The 19607-nt window shown below is 39.6% G+C and overlaps 4 protein-coding genes across 5 annotated transcripts in view; all 4 read left to right on the top strand.

Moving 5' to 3' along the window:
- The first annotated feature begins 249 nt into the window (after positions 1 to 249).
- LOC109544339 lies at positions 250 to 2396 on the top strand. The gene is made up of 5 exons (XM_019914454.2): positions 250 to 610; positions 670 to 931; positions 982 to 1116; positions 1169 to 1365; positions 1424 to 2396. The coding sequence occupies exons 1-5, from the start codon at positions 509 to 511 to the stop codon at positions 2285 to 2287; spliced, it is 1560 nt and encodes a 519-aa protein (XP_019770013.2). The 5' UTR covers positions 250 to 508; the 3' UTR covers positions 2288 to 2396.
- A 987-nt stretch (positions 2397 to 3383) lies between these two features.
- On the top strand, positions 3384 to 5119 carry LOC109544331 (dysbindin protein homolog; the record flags this gene model as incomplete). The annotated part of the gene is given in 3 exon segments (XM_019914440.2): positions 3384 to 4123; positions 4175 to 4336; positions 4429 to 5119. Coding segments are annotated over 3 exon segments (735 nt in total). The 3' UTR covers positions 4545 to 5119.
- A 72-nt stretch (positions 5120 to 5191) lies between these two features.
- LOC109544328 (ethanolaminephosphotransferase 1) lies at positions 5192 to 16560 on the top strand. 2 transcript variants are annotated; one of them, XM_019914432.2, is made up of 8 exons: positions 5192 to 5443; positions 5574 to 5642; positions 5695 to 5887; positions 13385 to 13680; positions 13736 to 14044; positions 14154 to 14336; positions 14397 to 14484; positions 15838 to 16560. In XM_019914432.2, exons 1-7 carry the CDS (start codon positions 5384 to 5386, stop codon positions 14457 to 14459), a joined length of 1173 nt encoding a protein of 390 aa, XP_019769991.1. In that variant the 5' UTR covers positions 5192 to 5383; the 3' UTR covers positions 14460 to 14484; positions 15838 to 16560. The 2 variants fall into 2 exon arrangements, with proteins under 2 accessions (XP_019769991.1, XP_019769992.1); XM_019914433.2 differs by having other exon boundaries at positions 14397 to 14487.
- An 80-nt stretch (positions 16561 to 16640) lies between these two features.
- LOC109544326 (ADP-ribosylation factor-like protein 16) overlaps positions 16641 to 19607 on the top strand; it is a 4657-nt gene continuing 1690 nt past the window's right edge. Inside the window, exons 1-2 of the mRNA XM_019914428.2 lie at positions 16641 to 16808; positions 16858 to 17003. Coding sequence (XP_019769987.2) covers positions 16643 to 16808; positions 16858 to 17003 — 312 coding nt within the window. The 5' untranslated portion in view covers positions 16641 to 16642. The remainder of the gene's footprint in view (positions 16809 to 16857; positions 17004 to 19607) is intronic.

Here is a 19607-nt window from a genome sequence, read left to right as displayed (position 1 = left end):
GAGACGACAGCCGAGGAAATCACAGGAAAATAGTTAAGGAGCCTTTCCAAAAGTGCAAATTGCGGGAAAGGACTATGTACTTCTAAAACTGTTAGATATACATATGTATTGACATACGGTTTTGAAAAAATATATTTTAGACATGGGAGTTTCTATTTAAAAGTGCCCAATTTGGCCCACCCTGTACATTAATAATAATATAGACCTCTACTTACCCAAAAATGAGAATCCCTAGAAATCGAATGGTGGAACCTGAATGACCCTGTACTCCTGTGTCCCAACTGTCCCGTGACATCCTCCTAGAGTCCCAATTTTGGTGAAACCCAACAGTATCAACCAACGTATTGTAGTCTAACAAAAAACGCAATTACGATGCACAATGGAAGTTCAAACCATCCATCTCTGTACACCTAATTTCTGAACTCGCCTCCTTACAAACACCGACCACACCTAAATCCAGGTTGAAAATGGCATTTCCTTTGCTTTGAACGGGTGTCAGAGAGCCGCCATGTCCAGTTCTGAGGCCCAAACGGATGCGCTGTGGGCAGTGGCTTATCAAGCGGACGCCACATGGTCCAACGATCTGAGTGCTTATCAGAAGGCCAATATGGTACTTCTTTCTATTGTGTCCTCATCCCTCACAGCCTCTTCTTCCCCTTGCCTTTGCAGAGTCTGTATCTCAGAGCTCGCCACGTGCATGCCATCAGCTCCAAGTGGTCACAATTAAGTCCGCGCACAGTCAGGGACAGTATTCCCCAGAGCAAATTGGCTCAATATGCCAACTATGAGTACAATGAGGCGCGCGAACTGTCCTACTCCCCAATGGTGATGAGTTTTGAGAGGCTGTGTGATACATTCGATCCAGACGAGGTCAAGGAGCCCTGGATGTTGGAGGATGTGGACGATCTGTTGTTTGCGTTTCTGAGCATGGGTGAGCGTTTGAGAAGCAACAAGTGCTCAGCAATTCAGGGTCGATTTCAGGAGGTGAAGACTATGAAGGTTGCAGTGAACATGACGACGTTTTCCCTTGCCGCAAGGCCTTTTGTGAGAAGTCGTTCGAGTCGCCTTTTCTGGATGCCCGCTCCTTCGACCAAATGGCCCTGAAGCTGAAAATAGGTAGTTTGACTTCAACCCAGTCTAGATCCCACTCCTCACTCTCATTTCGCAGTCTCTAGGGACATAAAAAAGCTGTGGGATAGCGAACACTTTCCCTACTACGGCTGGCATCCAGAGCTGAAGACCAAGCATTTGATCCTGTTCAAGTCGGCAACTTCTCAGATTTTCGCCGCCCTCAATGAGAACGTGGACGAGAGCCAGTGGCTGAATGTCTTGACCAATTCAGAGGGCAATTTGTGCCAGATAAAAGTCAAGAAGCTCATCTGAGCTGCCGGGCAGCCTTTAGAATGATTAGCGTTTGTTCCAGGCACTGACCAAGGCCCTCAAGGACCAAAACACCTGGATCTTCAAAAACCAGTCGACTAGGTCTTGGCTGGAAGCTTCCAGCAGTTCTATAGAACTGTCCACGCATCGCAGGCTTTACTCGGCTGTCCTGCAGGGCTCATCCCCACCTGCAGAGAGTATAGGCTTCCAAGCCAAGCCTCCCACTGTTCAGAGGAGTGAAACTGGCACGGAAACCACTGCTGAGAGTCGGCAGGCTTTTCACTGTTCGTCCAATTACTGCCAATCGTCTACACCTTCCAGTTCAACTTTCTCCTGCACGCCCCCCATCTACTCCAGCTACCAGTTTCTAAACCCCCGATTGTTTTCCAACCACTTGCTGAATTTTAGACAGGCCAGCTGTTTGCCTCTTGTTCTGCCAAACTGCCTCTTCAGCTATCAGAGAGGGGTGTTCCCCAGTTACCGCCCCATGGTGCTTCCTTCGACGGCTTTCTTCAACATTCAACATCCTTCGGTTAAAATCAGTCAACATCCCACAGTTAATCTGTTGGCTGCCCGGCTTCCAGCTTCCAGCCCTGTCTTGCAATCGCGGATTACCCACTCTCTTAGTGAAACTCAGTGCAGACCTGCCAGGTCCAGTCAAGGGGAGGCAACCAATGAGGCTGTGGATCAAAGTATCTTGCTGGATGATCCGGAGCCGTTTGTTCCAGTTACTGGCGTGTCTTCGGACGAATTGGAACAGCAAGCACTGGAACAGTACGCCGCATCCAACACCAATGTGTTTCAAGAGCTGGAACGGCAGGCTGCTGAACAGTACGACACGTCGGAAAACTGGAACAGCCCCCCGAAATACCGTGAGCTAAAAATATTGTTTCGGGGGGTCGCTTAGTAGTGTTAGATTTATATTGAGGCGGCTAGTCTGAGGGATTCGTTTGCCTACTAATTTCCTCCTGTTTTCCAATGTCCAGTTTTGTTCAAATATAAGGGTTTTGACTGTATTTTAGTTCTTATTTCTCTTTAATCTTTATTTTACAATTGATTGTTAAGCCAAATCGTCTGCATTAGATCTTTCACATGTTTAGACAATCCTCTAACCGATAAAGTTCAAGAATTAGGAGCCTTTGGCCGGTATGCATGTGGTAATTTTTCTTTGTTTTGCCTTATTCTGCTTATTTATGGTCAACTAATAGTTCTGCAATTTTTTTTGTATTTTATGCTACTTAAAAAGAAGTTAAAAGCAACCTAAATTTGAATTTCCATTTAGCGCGCCCAACCAACAGCTGACGTCACCACACACAACTTTGAACAGCCTCTATATTTGTCCTTGTTCGTTGAATTATATAAATTTTACTGAACTCCGATATAAATTGAGCAGGAGTTAATTAACCGAATACGAGAAGCTGCTCGAGAAGAGTGCATAATAAGGGGATTGCACTAAATTGATTGCAATAAAAACGTCAATTTATGTAGAAATTGTTGATTTCAAAATAAGATAAAATTGATATAAGCGTTTATAAATTAAATGGAAAACACGCGGCAAAAAAAAGTGACATTGGATGTAATAAGTTTGCTTATAACATATATTATATCTATAGATCGTCTTATTTTCGGTCAATGAAACGTGTGGTTAAGACGTTTCAGGGACGCCCTGTAGAATAAAATTTACCACCCTGTATAAAAAACTCATTTACATTTATAATTCGCACTGAATATCAACGCGTGAAAAAATGACTCAAAAACCTCAAATTTGAGGCCAAATACTCAAATAAAAGGACCTGCAATCACAAAACCCGCGGGAGTCAAATAAGTTGAAAACTACCCCGACAAGAGTTTCAACTAAACCGTGCAAAATTAACACATAAATTAACTATTAACTTACCAAACCATTGAAATTTGGACTCACTTACGGCGTTTTCCACTGAAAATCGAGGCATCAAGTTATTTGAAAACGACGGATCTTGTAACTCACACGTCAGTAATGTCAGATTTCCACAATGTTGGTCTGACTGCGCGTGCTTGAAAACCATCCAACAATTCCTCAAAAACTGCCGAAAAACCCCAATTACCGGAAAAACTTGCTTAAGCGAACTAATTAAAACCGAAAATTAATTAAACTCATCTGCATATAGCTGCAATTGGCATCACTGCCTGTCGCGCCGCAGGCCACTGACACTGCCTGATCAGCTGATCTTATTTACATTTCCTTTACCACTGTAATTGTTTTTCATTTCGTTTCGTTTAGTTCATCAGTTCAAGTATGTTCTCACAATGTTCACGGGGTTAAAAGACAAATTGCGAACAGTGAAAAACACTGTGGGGTTCTTTGTTCTGGATGACAGTCCCGTTAAGCTACAGCCCCCTCCAGTGAACACGCAAGCAGGGGCTGGTATTCTGCAGCATTTCCAGGACCAGTGGCAGGATATTCATGAACTGAACGAGCAGAACGCCAGCAATGCTCAGAAAGTGGCTGTGGAAATTCAGCAGGTGGCCAAGCGGATGGCCAGCAGCCAGACTAATATAGATCTAGTCACCCATCTGCTAACCACCTCAAAGCTCACCTCCAACATTGAGCAGTGCCTGACCCAAGTGGACCAGCTCTACAAAACGTGTGAGGTGGTCGAGCAAAAGTTGCTGGACTTTGAGGTTCTGCTGGAGGACATTGAGTTTGAGGGCATGATCAAGAGACACAAGGCACTGTTGGAGAGCTACAAGATTCGAAAACAAGGTATTTCCAGCAGCGATGGGCTACTTGCAGTTTACCCGTGATTTTCTTTAGATAACCTAAACAAGCTGAACGAGTCCTTGGATAAGCACTACGTCCAACAGGTGGCTAAGTTTGAAAATAGTAAAAAGCACGTGCTGGAGGAGAGGCAGAAAGTGTTCCAAGATGCCTTCAAAGGGGACTTGGAGGTGTATAAAAGCCTTGGAACAATACCCAGTAAGGCGCAATTTAATTAATAGTAGTTAGTCCAGTTTTATCGCGACTGACGTTGTGTTCCAGCAGATAATATTACCTGAACAATTTTTTAGAGGTAGATTTGCCAAAGACGCAAAGCGGCGCTATTTTAGAGGAGATCCAGCTGGATTTCGACCCCAATGAGCTAGAGGAGTTTTTCAACAACACCTCCGCCAGCCTACCAGGGTGATTTGGTGCAATATTTTTATCAAAGGTGGTTCAATTTTGGCATCATTCCTCTGGAAGAACTGTCTGAGGACATTAGGGGGTACGAAGATAATAGTTCTCACGAGAAACTGAGTTATTCGCAAAAACCTGAATCAGAAAACTGGCAACAGTGCATTGATACTTTATAGTAAATGGCATTTTTGTGCTTAATACTGCTGTTAATGTTCAATTGTGGACATTTTCACTTTCTCTCCTTTCATGTTTTTGTAAGAGAACAAGTTGATAACTAATCAGAAATAGTCTGCAACCTTTTTATCACCAAATATCTAAATAATAAAAAAAAAATTTTGTAATAGTCAGTGTTCCAAATGAAAACATTGGCGAAGTTTTGAGCCAGTTTTACAAGGTTTTTGCTTGATAACAAAATTGAAAATAAGCTCAATTAAAAAAAAACTGCGAAACCCCTTAAATGGAAAGAGGCCAACTTTGAATCATACTGTACATATGCATATTTTTATACTCTATTATTATATTAGTTTTATGGTGTAGTTCTGGTTGCACTGTTTGTTTGAATAAATGTATATTTGTTATGAATCGCAAATGGCTGTCCTCTTTTATAACTCATTGATGGAACTGCAACACCGCTAGAGAACGCACATGATCCTCAGCATACTTCACTCTGCTTGGACTAAAATGGACAATGGTGCCGGTTGTCAAGTGTGAGTTGCGGCACTCGACAACAAGCGAATAAAATTCAAATTGCTCAATAAATCCAGGGCTTTAAGGGCTGAAACCCCTTCGAAATACCCGTGAATTAATCCCTTACGGCTAGTCAGTGAAGCTTCAGTGCCACAATTCATCATGCTGCTGGAAAGGGAGTACTTGAAACAGCAGCATTTAAATGGATTTGATAACTATAAGGTAAACTTGGGGCTTTTAGTGGCTGGTGAGGTCGATTTGGGACAAAGCCCCCGTCTGTGTAAGGCGAAATGTTGGGAGCGCCAGCCCTCTCTTTAGGCTTAGCCCTAATATTGTCTTTTGTGGGTTTCAGTACAACTGCAAGGATACGGGCATTCTCAGCATATATGTTATGCACCCGTTCTGGAACTGGGTAGTCCAGGTGAAAGAGCAAAAGCCTTAGGAAGACACTTTTTTACTTTAGTGTTTTGCAGTACTGCCCGAAGAATATCGCCCCAAATTTGCTGACGTTCAGTGGTTTCATGTGCACCATTGCCATGTACTTAATGTTCACCTTTATGGACTACAATTTTACAGCGTCAGACCCCGAACATCCAGAAGTGCCAAACCTGCCCCGTTGGAGCTGGTTTCTGGCCGCTCTGTTACTTTTCCTGGCATACACCTTAGGTAAGAGCAGTTTTGTTTCAAAAATTCCCCAACATTCGAGCTTTTGGGGCCACATCTATTGATAGCGTCGACTCCGGGGGTCAAAAGCTATCGGCAATTTATTAATGGAGTGTACTGATATCTTATCAATGATTGTGTCGTTCAACCTCGTGGATAGATCGGATGTTTAATGTTCTATTTGCTGCCAAATTCCACAAATAATTCACGCGGTCGTTTAGTCTTGTTTCACAAATTCATCGAACAGTTGGACTTTGGGTTTGTTTATCTACAACAGGAAATTGTTAATGAAATGCTCGTGAACATAGTGGAACGATATCGAATTAACAATAATACAAGCAGCCGATTAAGATATTCTTCGATGCTTCCACTTTGATCCCCTGGGCCAAGGGGCACATTGGGTTATGCACTTATGGAGAAACAACAAATACAAAAACAAAGTTCTATTTGGCTTTAGCTTCACTGGAGACTTCGTACAATGGAAATTAATACTAATATTAACCTTTCTCCAGATTTTATCTAACGGGGAAACGGAAGGATTTTCCACCTTCAAGTTTAATTGCAATGTGTTGTCGAAAAACGCCCGTTTCAGATGTAAATAACTGCTGACTCTAGTTCACCGAAACCATTAAAGCATCAACAACAGATAGTTCCGATTTGCATTTGCAGTCAATAGAAATTGCGATTTTAGAGAAATAATTTGACACTATTTTCTTCACACTCCTTTCACTCCTCACTTCACTTTTTCATCACCGGGAGAAAAATATTATAATATAAAGTCAATTTGCAAACTTGATGTTATAAGGGTTTTGGAAAAACGATGAACATTTTTGTCTATTGGCGCATAAACCTATAGGGTGTCCCAATTAAAATAAGGAAGAAACTTGAGTCAACAGTTAATTAAATTTCGATAGGACGTGCTCTAACATATTGGAATTAATCTTGCAATAAGAAAGTGTAAAAAGTAGTAAAACATAAATGCGAAACAAAAATTCTTATCTGTCTTTTAATAGCCTTATTTTTTCTCATTTAAGCAACTTTGAAACACTCAAGGTTTCGGATATCCTTCCTATCTTAGGCACAGCTTGTACCTCTATATAGGATAAATAAAGGTTTGTCCCAATAATAAGGATATCGAAAATGTGAACGATTTTTTATAGAACGAGAAAAATTTCAGAGTCGCTTCAGTAGTCGTTAATGCTCCCTTATTGATGACATTATTGAAATACCCCTTTTGCCACTTAATTCAAATTTAATTTCAACGTAAACTTATACAGGATGCTCGTAAAATAATTTCCAGTTTTTTTTTCATTTCTATTGTTTCTAAATGAGACAGTTTCTAGGGTTCACATTACCGGTATAAAATCGACCTTCACGAAGAACCGTTTTCCAGATAATGAATACTGATATTTTATGGAAACCTCAGCAGATTCAGTATGGAGAAAAGGAAGAAGTTGTCAAAATGAGACTGCAGACCGGAACGAGTTAGATTCTTGGCTCAAAATAGTATTGGTAGCGATTTTCTGATCGCAATCAAAGTAGAAACCAGCTTCATTAACAGAAGATGTTTATAACAGCCGACGTAAGCACTCAGAGCGGTATTACCCAAATTTGTGTTTCAAGAATAGTCCAGAAGATTTAAGTTTTATCCATATAAAATCCAGTTGCATCTATAGAATCACTGTAGAATCGTGCGATATACATTGTCTATGGACCCTGGAAAAAGCTGCAAAGCAAACAAGCTTTTTTGTTAGTGTGAACTCGATCACCAGATTTAACAGAGTTATTCAAGGTATCGTTCAAAACATTCCTCCAACTCGAGAGAACAAAAAAACAGCAGAAATGAAAAGTGTTTTTACAATAAAGTTTGCACCGATTTTCGTTGTTAAACCTGTGTTAAACCTATTTGAGGACAAAGTCGCTTTACTTAATTATTTCTGTAATAATTGTAATTATTATTGCTTTTAAAGTGTGCATTTAGTTCATTTTGTTCAGTTTTAAGTTACATATTATGCTATTTTATGAAAAATTATGTAGCTTCGAACGTAACAAAAATAACTTTCAGCAGCCTAAATACACACATTAAGCAACAATAATTACAATTACGGCAATAATTACGTAAATTCACTTGCTTCTCAAACTCCACGGAAACCTGTGGAAAAATTGATGTAAAAGCACTTTTAATTCCTGTTGTTATGTTGTCGCGCGTGGCAGTAGTTTTTTTAAACGATGCCTTTAATATAGGCCCATTCAAAGAAGTCTAAACTTGTTAAATTTGGAAATCGGGACAACCAATTTCTCCCAATCTGCGCAAATGGGCATTATCCAAAAGGCATTTTAATTTGCCGCTTAAACTGATGGCTGACCTGAAAATTTTGATCGTTAGTCATCTCTATGCATCTGGGTTTTATATGCATCAAACTGTAATATTCTGGATTAAACTGGAAGCGCGAATTCTGGTTATACCGCTCTGAGTAATGTCAATTGTTGGCTGTACTCTTTCGTGTCTGATTCACTGTTTTGCACATTTATGAGAAGGTTTTTGATTGCGCGTTTGCGATCAGGCCTGAACTCTCATTTTGACAATTTTTTCGTTTCGTCCATACCTAATCATTCGTGTAACAAATCGGATGTTCCTTTTTAGAAAATAATAATATATTTCTCTCGCGTACACTATTACAATTTTGGTTTTTCTGTTTTAAAATCATATAACTTTGGATCTAATCGATGAATCGCCGTGAGTTCCTTTTTTAATTAAAGCTTAGGTGATTGGGAATCTTGGAAAAATATTAAATAAGGCCAAGTAGATCCTCAGAAATTAAAAAAAAATCCGAACTTCGGCAGTTTTTGGTTGCATGCACAAATTCAGTTAGTTTTGAAGCACAAAAAACAGAATATCTGATACACTCTACATTATTATGGTTTTTGATGCAGATCTCGTCGCGCGGTGAACTAGAAAGTCGCGTCAAAATCTGATATCGGTAAACAACCGATACTAATCTAGTACTCAATAACGGAAGTGACACTGAACTGCAGCTTAAGCATCCGAAATGCGATGATCTCAAAAAGCATTTCTTTACTTTTGTCCAAATTCCAGTAGTGATAATAAGGGTTTGGACCGGAAAAGTAATGCCTTTTTGCAAAAACGGGGTCGACTGTATTTTTAGTGCACGACACAATTTCAGTGCGAAAACCGATAAACTGTATAAGAATCCCGTATGGATGGATTTATCGATTAATCTTACTTCTAGAGTAAATTAAAATGCGCTCCTTGTGCTTTCTGGTTCAGAAATATGTCTCGAACCTAAAATATTATTGTTGTTTACGGATCGCTGTTGTGTGTGTAACAGAAGCACGTTGTTAATTGTATTTTGTTGTGCGAGTCAAGGTTTCATTATTAAAACTCGTAATCGAATGCAGTAAATTCAGCATTAAAACTCAAATGTAAACAGTGAATGTGAGGCCGAAAATCAGGCGATATCGGTTAAAGTTAAACGATTTTCAGCACTTTTGAGCACTTGATTAGTATCGGTTGTTTGTCGGTATCGATTTTTACTTGTCTTTCTACTTATAAGCCTCTAATAAATAATTGATGAGGGGGAGATTCAGACTTGTTAAATACAGCGAAATTTTCACATAATTTTATCCCTACTCGAAGTGTTTAGGTTATTCAACTGGCCGAGTTTGCTTTCGTGGTTCGCACTTTGCTTGCAGTTTTCTCCCCAATACACTTAAAAGAGGCACTTAAAGAAAACTTCTCGTATCCGCAGAGCAGATTGAATTCATCTATTGAAGCCAAGAGTCAATTATTCTCTTTATAACGCAAGTTTGCTGAGTGAATTGATCAATTTCCATTCAAAATTGCTTTGAAATAAAACATTACAGATATCAATTTCTCAACTCCAAAGGCAGATGTTTTCATGTTGAACTACGCCAAAAGAATGAGTTTTGCGAAAATTCTGATGCACATTTTTTTTCGAAAATTCGATAGAAATTTATTTTTTTATTAATAACGGGGCATAAATGAAAGTTTAATGCTTCACAAAGCAGAATTTGCTCGGCCAAGAGCTGCTTCCGGAATTTGGGCGAAATAGTTCTTAAAACGGAGACTTTTTAAAGGAATTACTCGCTTGTTTCGCAAATTTCACTTCGCAAATTTGGTTGGTAGATATGAGTCAAGCAAGATTATGCCAATGCAAAAAAATAGCTGGGCAAAAAGTTCTCCCTTAAAAAATTCGCCCTTTAAAAATTCGCATTTTCTAAAGTAAAGCGTCTAACAATGGCAAATTTTCAGCATATATAGGATAGACTTGATGCAGCTGAAGCACCTAATTTTATAAATCGCTCATAATACTGAATTTTTCCGGCTTAGCAAAAACCGAGCTCAAAATGGACGATCCTCCACAATTGCTCTTCCCCTTTAAAAATTCGCATTTTTTAAAATAAAGCGTCTCATGACGTGAAATTTTCAGCACCTTTAGAAAAGACTTGACGCAGCAGAAGCACATAATTTCATAAAAGTGGCTCTTAATATGGAATTTTTCCAGCTTAGCAAAAACCGAGCTCAAAATGGACGATCCTCGACAATTGCTTTTTCTCCTTCAAATTTCGCATTTTTCAAAATAAAGCCTCTCATGACGTGAAATTTTCAGCACCCTTAGAAAAGACTTGACGCAGAAGAAGCACATAATTTCATAAAAGTCGCTCTTAATACTGAATTTTTCCAGCTTAGCAAAAACCGAGCTCAAAATGGACGATCCTCCACAATTGCTCTTTCTCCTTAAAAATTCGCATTTTTCAAAATAAAGGCTCTCTAAAATGGATGATTATCCACAATGGGGAACTTGAACATTTTTTTTTATTTTTTTAAATATATCTGCCTATCTATAGAAATCGCGCATGCCAAATATCAGCCCTCAAGTCGCAATATTTAATTTGCAATAAACAATTAAAGTTGTGACCGCAGGCTATTAATTTGAAACGACACTAAACGCGCGGGAATGGTCGTGACGTCATAGCGCTGGTCGTTCGTTCGAAAGGCAATACTGAAATACGGCTTGTCGTTGAATTATCTGGGTGTTTGTTCACAATTCGTGCTGTGGTTTATTAATAATGGAAGCAACACAAAAACAATATTACAAATGCTGTATGGTGCCACTGTGTCCTAGTACAACTTTTAAAACGCCAAATAAGCTATCTGCTATTCGTGTACCACGAGATAAAAGCCGGCGTTTAAAATGGTTAAAGGTTAAAGGTATACAAGGATATTTCTGAGAAGACTACTCCCCATGTATGTGAAGATCATTTTAATGTAAGTATAAAAAACAGATTTGATTTTGTCTATTGTATAACAGGTAAATACTTTGAATTTGTATTTTGTTTGCTTCTCGGCTGCATTCTAGTAATAAATAATCACCCCAAAAATAGTTAATTGCTATACTAGACGATATAAAGAAACAAAAGTATCTGCAAAGGAAAAATCTCGTTTTATCGTCGTGCATTTACGTTAAATACCTACTATTTTTGTCATGCAATATGAGTGTTAACAGATATTTTTATGTAACTTTAATATTATTTATTAATTCTAGCTGGAAGAAGATATGGATAACTATGTTAAATTCAAGTTAATGGGAGGTCTGAAAAAAATGAAGGCTTACATTAGCCTTCATTTTTTACTACAATCTTATTAAATACTTTCTCGATCTGTAAATAATCTTTTTTTACTTAGTACATATGTTTGTACTTAACATTGTTTTTCTCTAACTGTTAACTTTTAATGATGTCATCTAGTTTCTACTAGCATGAAAACAATACTTTCTTATTTTTTGTTGAATCGCTTACATTTTGATCAATGGGTCCTGTTTGAATTTTGAACATTAGAGCCATGAAAACCCCAATCTAACATTTTATCGATTTATATAAGTAAAACTATTGACTATTTTGTCTATAAATCTACCTGTTAGCTTTAACATCGCGAACTTCAGCAAGAGTAAAACTTTCCGTGTTTTTAATGTAAGATGCCATCATAAACATATCAGCGAGGACTAAAATGTCAGATTGTCCTTTTACAAAACCTGCGTCAGTCATTTTGAAAAATTATCTTTTTCTCCTAATACACTATATAAACGTTTTAACAACAATATCAAGACTGAGGTTGCATATTTTAACATGCTCCGCATTGCAACCGCCTCGCCCTACAAGCCCCTTGACGTCACAACTGGTCCCAGCCGATGACGGCGCGTTACAAGAATGATTTGAATTATACAGTTTTTAATTGCTTATATTATTTACATAGAAATAAAAAAAAAAGTTTTTGGTCAACTGTGGTGTTTTTAATAGTATTAAGTTACGTTTGGTAGTAATATTTTTTAAATTTAATTTTTATGCAAGTTCCTCATTGCGCTGTACGCTTTAAAAGTCACATTTTTTTAACTGAACCGTATAACGTCAAATTTTTACCATCTTTAGAAGACACTTAATGCTATAGATGCACAAAGTTTGATAAAAATCTTATATACAACACATATTTTCATCAGCTTTCGATTGGCAAAAAGGCGCTCTTTGTACCAATCTGAAGATTGATAAACTGCACTTTCTCTCGTTCTTTGAAAAAATCGCATCTTTCAAACTTAAGCAAATACCAATTTGGAATTTGTACCGCCTTAAGAAGGCACTTGAATCTAAATACGCTGACACTTTCATCAAAATTGCCTGAAAGCCTGATTTTCACAAGTTTAACAAAAACCTATCACAAATTCACTCAACTCTCTTTAAAAAAATTGGCATCTTTGAAAGTAATGGAAGTAGCAATTTGAAATTTTCAGCATCCTTAGAAGACACGTGGCTGTAAAAATTTTGAAAGGTTCATGGTAGTCTTTGAAAATCTGAATTTGTGCCAGCAAGGATTATATTGGTCTCAAACTGGATGTATTTACTTAGAAACCAAACTAAAGTGAATAATACCTATTAAGCTTAGTAAATATCGGTCGCAAAATGGTAATTTCTACTCAATTGCGTTCCACTCTTTAAATACTCGTTAGAACACGAGCACACATTTTCATAAAAGTCGCCCATAATACTGATTTTTTGAGATGATGTTAGCCACTCGTGCTTGCGAAACGGTAAGAAGATATTATTTTCAATGACGCTTTAAAATACCGAAAACTCACCAGTTTAGGATGTTAAAAAAATACGCGGCAGTATTTAAAGATTTGATTGCTCAAGCTATTTTATGAAAAAAAGCTAAGTAGAAAAATTGGTAAGTAACTGGTGAGACCGATTTGCTCATAGACTGGAAGATGTACAGAAATTATATTGCACCTATTCTATGAAGATTAACTCAAATATCTCTTGGGCTGTTTCAATAACACACACCAGTCACTCGACCTGAGACAGCAACAGTCGTTAATTATTTTTTCACGCGAAGAAAACGATGCGAACTGAGACCGATAATAGAGAACATTTGAAGCTGGCTAACCGTGGGGTTTCTGTACATTCCAGATGGCATAGATGGAAAACAGGCGCGCAGAACAGGCACCAGTGGACCTTTGGGTGAGCTGTTCGACCATGGGTTGGACTCGTACACTGCGGGGCTCATGCCCGCCGCCATGTACTCAATTTTTGGACGAGGGGCGCGCTTCAGCGTGCCCCCGTTTCGCATGTTCTTCACCTTTTGCAACGTGCTCATCAACTTCTACCTGTCCCACTTTGAGAAGTACAACACTGGGGTGATGTTCCTGCCTTGGGGTTACGACTTTACCATGTGCGGCATGATAATCATTTTCTTCATCACTGGGGTAAGAGGTGTGCAGAGCGAAAATCGGCTTCCGATCAACATAGATTTATTTGCAGATTGGCGGCTCTGATTTGTGGCAATACAGCTTGCCCGGAGGAATTACCAATGGGGTGCTTGTAGAGCTGACGCTCTACATCTCGTCAATGATCACCAACTGGCCGATAGTGTTCTACAACATTTACAAGTCCTATCGCGATAAAACTGGGTACATGCGATCTTTCAGCGAGGCCATCAGGCCCCTGATTCCTTTAGTGCTCAACTACTTGATCATCTTATGGTGGATCTTCGAAAGTCCCTCGGATATAATCGAGAGGGACCCGAGGGCGCTTTTCTTTCTCTTGGGCACGATCTTTTCCAACATTTCGGTAAGTAGGCGCTAGCGCCATGCCTCAGCCCTCTATCCCCATCCCAAGTAAGTGTCATCCATTGATTCAAAAGCGAAAATGCGCCGGTTAAGTGAGCCTGTTTTGCCAGTGTCGGGTGATTGTGGCCCAAATGAGCAGCACCAGGTGCGACTGGTTCAACTGGATGTTCGTTCCCACTGTTCTGGCCATAATGATTTCGGGAGTCACGCAATCGCCCACGCTAGAACTTTACCTGCTCTATGCCCTGTGTTTGGGCACATCCATTGCTCATATTCACTATGGAACTTGTGTGGTAAGTCCCGGAACAGTCTGGGTTGGTGGAAATGTGTAGAAAGGGCTTTTCCGTTTACAGGTAAGGCAGATGTGCAGGCACTTTAAAATCAACTGTTTCACCATAGGGAAGCGCTCGGATTGACATGCTGTCGACAATGCATGATCAGGTAATAGTAGTTTTCGATGCAAGGGCGAAAAGTGTCGTTTTTCGAATCCAACGACGTTTGACACCCGACACGGAGTCGAGGGTGTCAATCCGTCAGTCATTAGAACACTATTTTTTATTCGAATGAATAAGTTTTAATTAACAAAAGGCATCGCTTTCATCTTTTAAATTTGCTGTCAATGTCATTTGTCAAATGTCACGTTGTTTGCCGTTTGCAATTTTTCAAAGGCGTATTTTTGAAACCATATAGGAGTGAAACAATGAGTGTTGGAAATTCAATGTGCTGTACCGCATCAAAAGTTAGAGGTTCCGCAAATGTGGGATTCAACTACCGAAATTGAAACAGCTGCTGTCACTTGTGTCAACTGCTCACTTGAATGCTTGAATCAACTGCTGTCACAGATGTTTGTTAAGTTGTATATTTTGCATGCTATATGCGCTATTTAAAACAAGGACCCGGACCGAATCGAAATGTTCCGTTCCGGTTTCGCTCCAAGGCAAAATTTTCAATTTAGGTTCCGGTTATTTTTCGGTTCCAAAATCTATATAATACAACGAACGAGGACAAAAATAGGGGCAACTCTATCCGGGACTCACATTATATTTTTCCTTGCTTGTTGCATTCTACAAGATGAAAGATGCGCAAACGATCACTACTTCATACTGTACCTCGACCGATTGTGCGCTAGATACAATTATGAGTAGTAAGTACAGACTGATTTTTTTCGATGACTAGTATGGGGATCTGGAAAACTGCAGCGGATAGAATTACATTTTTTTTTAATTTGACAGCTGTCAGGTGAGGTGGCTTTAATTCGCGAGTTTAAAACTCTAGACGCCCCCTGGTGGCTAAAATTATAACTACAAGTTAAGTTTAGATTTGACACTTGTTTTGTTGACATTGGTGTTTACATTTGTTTTGTTCTAATCAACTTTTGCAAGCTTTTAAAGAAATGGAAACAGATCGAAAAGTGTGTAAGTATTGTTTTATGTTATAAATGTCATCAACTCCAATAAATAAACAAATATGACAAGTTTCAACTGTCACTCGACAACGAGTAATTTGATGTATCGCAGCGGCACCATCGGTAGTTGAACTCGCGAATTGTGTAAATTGTTTTGGTCGCAGAGCGCGTGTAAATATAAAAAATGGGTTTAGGTTTCGGTTCCGGTCCAGAATAAAAACAGTTTTGTTCCGGTTTTGAGTCCAACCAGAAATGAATGTTAAAGAAAAGTGCTTCTTTATGCTCATTGCTTCTGATCAGAAATCGGCAGTTTTCGATTCATTCGAATAAAAATGTGTTTTTTACTCATAAACCTGTTTTTTTTGCTAACGAGTAATTATTGGCTGCAGGTCTCAGGATCAAGTGTTGTCCCTCGGAGCCCCGTTTTGTTATCCAGTCAGTTTATACTCTTGCCCAAACACGCCCATGTACATTGATGCCGATTTATGTACATGTATAGTAAGTATGTTTTCATACTGCCTTTATTGTTGTTACTATTATTTTTTATTGTTTAAGTACTAACTCTTTATAGCGAATTTTACTAACAAATCGGGTTGTAATGTATGTTATCATTTATTTCGCTCTGATAGGGCACACTGACAAGCTCGTAGTTACAAGTGTAAAAAAGTACAAAGAAACAATCAAAGACTGTTTTTGTCTTTAGGACTTCAACAAGCCCCCAGCTGGGGCTTAGAATCGGCTTGTTACTGTGCCCTTGACTTGATGTTGGACTTTTTCTTTTAATTCGGGGGGCAACTGCTGAAAGTGGCGCGGCGTTGGACGGCTGTTTTCACTTACCACTTATAGACTCAATAGATTTGTTTCCGACACATTCTTAAGCGAGAAAATCGCGTGCAAAAAACCACTGTGGCAAAAAGACTGGCCAGCAAAATTCACTCCTGCCCAGTGGTCGTTGCATGCGCTTTAAGGGCCTACACCAGATCAATTTCCGCAAGGTTTCCTTTATACCTAAAGCATTTAATCTAGATTCAAGCCAACACCGTGGGTACTCTACTTGTCAATATGTAATATAATTTATTAATTATTGTGATATAAGTAAATAGTTGAAAAGGGCTGAGTGTTTTTACTTCCTCCACCCCTGGCCGGGTTGCCACCGGTAGTATCGAACAAACAACTCGTTGCGCGCAAAATGCAATGGTGCTTTGCATCGGTCCCGAAGGTTCCGGCAAAAGCCTGCTGTTAAAAAAGCTCCAAAGCCCCAACTATGTGGATAATACCACCACATCGGTACCCACCGTTGGCACCAACATTCTTAGTCTGAGGGTGGCCGACAAGCTGTACACAATCCGGGAAGTGGGAGGTAAGCGACCAGGTCTTTACCCGTCAAACTTAACCAGGTGATTTTTTAGGTACTTTAGCGCCCATGTGGCCCAACTACTTTGTTAATGTGGGCAAAGTCATGTATGTTGTGGATGCGTCCAATTTGTGCCAGATTTCCGCGGCTGGAGTTCTGCTTTATACGGTCCTGGTAAACCCGCTGCTCAGAAAAGCTAAGGTAAAGGATGAATACAAATACGGTAACTAGTTGGAGCACAGCTCCAACAGTAAACTGAGCCTGAAAATCCGAATTGGTTGCAATGTTGTGCCGAGCTTTGCGGGCACGGCACTGATTGCAACGCAATAACTCGCCGCTTGAACAACGAAAAGCTTTCGGCATCATCAGAGCCGTTATGCGCTTTTGAAAGAGGCAAGTGTGCCTGTGCGCTAACCTCAGGCACCCCCAGGGCCGGTTTCGAGCCTATTAGCTCTCATCAGCTGGGTTCAGCTTGAAATTGGCGATCTCGAAACCTGCACTTGTGGGTTGAGTTTCGCTTTTGAGTTGTTGCCGCTCCCTACGTTAATCAGTTCTAACTCATCTGTTAATGAGTCCTAACTTCTTTATTAAAGCGGATTAAAGCTTTCGGATATCCGAGACCGGAATTTTAACATTTAATTCTAAAAAAAGGTCACTAATTTTTTGCAAGTCGCGTTTTCCCGGCAACAGAACTGTGTTACTGCGCGGTGCGCCCGAAGGGTTCGGCACAATTTCTACATCAGGATGTGTTTAAAGTTCGATTTTGCAAAGGAAACCCTGAAGTGTGTTGATTGAGTGTGGCGCCGATCCCTTCGTGCACGACACTAGTTAAGGTGCACACAATTCAAAACCCATCCTGTAATTGACTGCGAATTGATGCTTTGCAACCAGTGTTTTGGCCGTGGGGTTTTGCACAATTCCTACATTAACTGATCGTTAATTTTGTACGGAAATTCCAGCGGTTTAAACCAAATTCTATATTGACACTTTCCAGGCTCGACACAGTACGATAATAACAACCTAAGCACTAATTAAAAGTGTTTTGTTTCATTCTAAGCAGTGTCGTGTCCAAAATGCTTCGCACACCTTCTTTAGCGGGTAGCAATTTTATATGTAAGGTACAGAGGTTGACACAAAATTTAATGTAAAATTTGTGTTGAAACTCTTAAGGCGCAACACAGTAAGTTAACATCTTCAAAAAAAGGCCATAAAATTTTTTATGGTTAATGTTTTATTGCTTTGTCCAAACAAGTAAAAAAAGTCGTCACATTTTTTACTCATAATTTAGGTAACATTTTTCCGGCGCAACGGAACTGAGTAGCTGCGCCGGTATGTTGAGTTGGCGCACCAAGCCATTTGCGCAGCACTGCGCCAACTCCAAAAATTCACTGAGTTTCCCAGTCCTAGTTTAAAGGCAATTTGATGTGAAAGTTAGGTCGAAACACTTCGGGCCCGGTCCAGCCAGAGAGGAACAACATAAAGACTTCCTAATTAAGAGTGTGTCGTTTGATTTTACTCAGTGTGGAGTCTAAAGTTCGCCACACAACTACGTTGGATCCAGGGTCGAGCTCGAAGGGTTCGAAACAATTTCTATATTAGAATGGGTTTAGAGTATGAATGTTGCCAAGAAAACCGAGAAATGTGTCACTCGAGTTACTGCGCCGGTGCGTTGAAGAGTGCGCCCGAAGGGTTTGTCACAACTACTACATCGGGATGTGTTTAAAGTTTGATTTTGCAATGGAAACCCTGAAGTGTGTTGATTGAGTGTTGCGCCGAGCCCTTCGTGCACTACACTGGTTAAGGTGCACACAATTCAAACCCCATGCAGGAATTGACAGCGAATTGATGCGTTGCAACCAGTGTTGTGGCCGTGGTTTTGCACAATTTCTACATTAACTGATCGCTAGTTTTACATGAAAATTCCAGCGGTTTAAACACAATTTAAAGCAAATTTTATATTGACACTTTCCAGACACCACACAGTAAGAGAAGAACGACCTAAGCATTTATCAATTAAAAGTGTTTTGTTTCATTCTAAGCAGTGTCGTGCCCAAAGGGCTTTGCACAACTTCTTTAGCGGGTAGCAATTTTGTATGTAAGGTACAGCGCTTGATACGCAATTTAACGCAAAATTGGTGTTAAAACTCTTAAGGCCCAACACAGTAAGACAAAATACAAGTTGTCCTTCAAAAAAGAATCCCTTAACGGTTGATACCTAGATTCTTCGGCCAAGCATGTATTTGAATTTATTGACCGTTTTAAGGACAATTTTATGTGAATTTCTTCAAGTGCGACACAGTGGACGCAACTTCCACACTTATGAATTAAGAGCAGTGCCGGTTCTGAACAGTTCCATTCTACATAGTTATTCACGCACAACTTCCCCATTGGCAGATTGAAAAATTAGTAGTGGAAGGTTGGCTGTTTAAAGTAGGCCTGGCTAACACTGTGTGGAGTTCCGCTTTTGAGTTGTTTCCGCTCTTTGAGTTGATGAGTTATAACTCATTTATTAAAGTGGATTAAAGCTTTACGAGTTCCGAGACTGGAATTTCAACATCTAAAAAAAGGGTCATAACATTTTTTACGGGTAATGTTTTACCATGTCCAAACAAGTAAAGAAAAAAAAACACCACATTTTTTTACTCATAATTTAGAACTGAGTTACTGCAGCGGTGCGTGAGTCAGAGAGGAGTCACAGTAAATACTTCTTAATTAAGAGTGTGTCGTTTCATTCTACTCAGTGTGGAGTCAGAAGTACTCGACACAACTACGTTGCATTCAGTGTCGGGCAGGTTCGACACAATT

This window comes from Dendroctonus ponderosae, unplaced genomic scaffold (assembly GCF_020466585.1).
Source record: "Dendroctonus ponderosae isolate FM_Combo_2020 unplaced genomic scaffold, Dpon_F_20191213v2 Dpon_F_20191213_10, whole genome shotgun sequence".
Taxonomy (NCBI): domain Eukaryota; kingdom Metazoa; phylum Arthropoda; class Insecta; order Coleoptera; family Curculionidae; genus Dendroctonus; species Dendroctonus ponderosae.
Note: the sequence above shows the minus strand (reverse complement) of the source record. Positions and strands in the feature narration are given on the sequence as shown.